General features: G+C 49.6%; 1 protein-coding gene across 1 annotated transcript in view; it reads right to left on the reverse strand.

The window, feature by feature from the left end:
* Positions 1-2,955, reverse strand: part of Wnk1 (WNK lysine deficient protein kinase 1) — a 120,600-nt gene extending 117,645 nt beyond the window's left edge. The window contains exon 1 of the mRNA XM_029478248.1: positions 1,606-2,955. Coding sequence (XP_029334108.1) covers positions 1,606-2,513 — 908 coding nt within the window. The 5' untranslated portion in view covers positions 2,514-2,955. The remainder of the gene's footprint in view (positions 1-1,605) is intronic.
* Positions 2,956-2,961: the final 6 nt, after the last annotated feature.

Genomic DNA, 2,961 nt, shown 5'->3' on the forward strand with positions numbered 1-2,961 from the left:
TGGAAGAGAAAGCTTAATCGACTACCTTAAAGTGAACAATCATATGCTGGTAATTGTTGAAGCTGGGTAATTGCTCACCTTCACTAGATATTTAGAAGCAAATTCCAAACATTAGTCCTTTCACATTTCAAATGGCCTTGGGTCATTTGGAAACCAAGTTGTTTATTAATTCTTGGGTAAATCAAGTTCTGAGATTATTTCAGTTACTTTCCAATCCTATTTCAGTTTGGTCCATTTTCTTGACAAGAAATCAGTAGTGGCACTTTCATCTATGATGTAGCTGAAATTCTGCTTCCACCACTAATACATGCTCAATTCTGTATGTGAACAAGTGCTAACAAACCAATATTTATATAGATGCTTTATAATAACATTTGTTTATTGCTATAATAATTCAAGCAATTAGTAGTCCAAACTAATCTATTTAAGTCTAGCATATACCTGCACTTTATTTATAACCTGAAAATTTCCCTGAGATTAAAAAAAAAAAAGGAAGGAAGGAAGAAAGTACTGTAATCCCTCAGACTCTTGGGAAGTTTCATTTAAAAATCTTTTATATCCCTGGCATAGTGGCATTAAATTATAGTTCTAATACTCTAGAGGCTGAGGCAGAGGGATCAACAAATTCAGGACAGTCTGGGCTATACTTTAGGACACTCACAAAAGTCTTTTATAACAATATTACAACAATGATGGTATTATCATAACTTTCAAAGCACTTATACAATTTTGCATGGACTTTTACTATTCACTATGGACTGAATAGGATGAAGACAGACTAATGAAGTGTCAGATCACAGCTAGCCATAAGGCTTAAGCACCTGTAGGTGGTTATATTGGTAGGTATAGANTGTACCTTCCTACTCTGAAAGCACTTAAAGGGAAAGAGAAGAGAGTTGGGAATCAGGGACTGACTGGGTGGTTGTTTTGATGNTGGCGCAAGCCTTTAATCCCAGCACTTGGGAGGCAGAGGCAGGTGAATTTCTGAGTTCGAGGCCAGCCTGGTCTACTGAATGAGTTCCAGGACAGCCAGGGCCATACAAAATCCTGTCTATACAAAACCAAACCAAACCAAACCAAAAAAGACAGTGTCTCACTACCCAGGCCAAACTGGCCTTGATCTTGAGGTTCTCCTGCCTTGACCTCTAGAGTAAGTAGTTGGGATTTCCAGGCATGCCTTTATTATCTATTATGCTAAATGTCTATGCTGCTATCAAGAAAGTTGTTCCTTAAAGTACAGGGTCTTGTCTAACAACCAGATTTTAGAGATGGAAACACACAAGCCAGTTCATTATTGCAGAGGCTTAGAAGAGACTGAAGTGTACAGGAAAAAAAGGTTTGATATTTACTTAAAGGGAAAAAAAAAAATCCCAAAGGCTGAGGATATATTTAGCTCAGTGGGAAAGCACTTGTCCAGGCCCCACTTCTTCGATCCCCAACACGAGGGGAAACCCTTTTCCAATAATTCCATGTCTCCTGCCTGACATTAAACACACAAGTTTGTACTTAAATGACTCTTTACCCCTGGCCTATAGCAATCATTCTTGACACCAATAGTTCCTTCCTATCTTTTCCAAACACCTAACTAACTACAAGCTCCACAACCTCCCAATTTCAACCTCTTCGGACGCCGGCCTCCCCCGCCTTCTCAGAGTCAGAGAATTAAAGTAAAGAGTGAACTCGACAAACTGGCTTAACAGAGCCAAATTTGGGATCCAAACTACCGAATAAGAAAAAAGGGGGTGGGGCATTACCTGCAATTCACACCAGGCGACTTCCACAGTGGTTTCGGTGTCCAGACCTTTGTAGACTGTCTTAAAGGAGCCTCTGCCGATTTCGATGTCAAATTTGAGAAAGCGACCGTCATTGGACATTCCCACTGCCTTGGTCTCCAGCTCTTCGATGTCATCCTGTTGCTGGCTCCTATCCTCCTGCGCCTCTTTGGCGCTGGCGCCACCACTGCCACTTCCACTTCTGGATGGCGGTGGCTCCTCTTTGCTCCCCACGAGGCTGGGCTGGGACACCGGGCGGTCTTTGCTGGTACTGCTGGGGACGGTCGTGGTGGCTGAGCCTACAACGGCTTGTTCCCCAGGGGAGGCAGCAGCCGCGGGTTGCTGAGACACCTGGGAAGCAACGGTGGCGGTCAAAGTTTCCTCTCTGTGAGGCTCGGGTGGAGCACTCTGGGGCACCACTGCGGGTACACTAGGTTGCGGGATAGAGAGAGGGAGGCCCGGCAGCTCCAACGCGGTGGCATTGGAGTCGCAGATGACGCTTCGGCGGAAGAATCGGTGCTCCGTGGGGGTGGTGGTGGCGGCCGCCCCACGACTGTCCTTGTCCATAGTGTGCCGGCGGCGCCGATATTCCTCCGTCCTGCCAACTCCCGAGTCGGCGACCGCGGCCCCCAGTTTCTCGCCCACGGAAGAATCGGAGCTTGAGCCATTCTTGGGGACGGGCGCCGGAGGCGTAAGGAAGCCCGGAGTGCCGCTCTGCTTCTCGGCGGCACCGTCAGACATGGTCGGTCCGGTGGAGTGAAGAATGCGGGCTCGGATTTATGAATGAAAAGGGAAAAGGGTGACCCGGAGAAGCCACCAAGAAGTGCTGGGNAGCGCTCCTACGGCGGGCTCGGAACCACCGGACGACTCCCACTCAGCACTGACAAGGCGCCCCGAGGGCGACGCGGGACACTGAGTCCGGCTGCTGCGGCGGCTGCTGCTGCTGCTGCTGGCACCGAGGCTGCTGCGGCTCACGGGGCGGGCTCGTCGGCGGGCTAGGAGGGAGCGGAGCCACGGGGGTTAGCGCCGCACAGTCCGCATCCATCCTGCAGCGAGCGGAGGCCGGTAGGGCTGGGGCAGCAGAAGCGCCGCAGTCATGAGGAGCAGGGCGCGGAATTGGCTCCCGGGCGAGAGGATGCGACCCAAGTGAAGACGGCTACGCTCCCGCCGCCGCCCGCCCGCCGAGCAC

Source organism: Mus caroli, chromosome 6, assembly GCF_900094665.2.
Source record: "Mus caroli chromosome 6, CAROLI_EIJ_v1.1, whole genome shotgun sequence".
NCBI classification, from domain to species: Eukaryota; Metazoa; Chordata; class Mammalia; order Rodentia; family Muridae; genus Mus; species Mus caroli.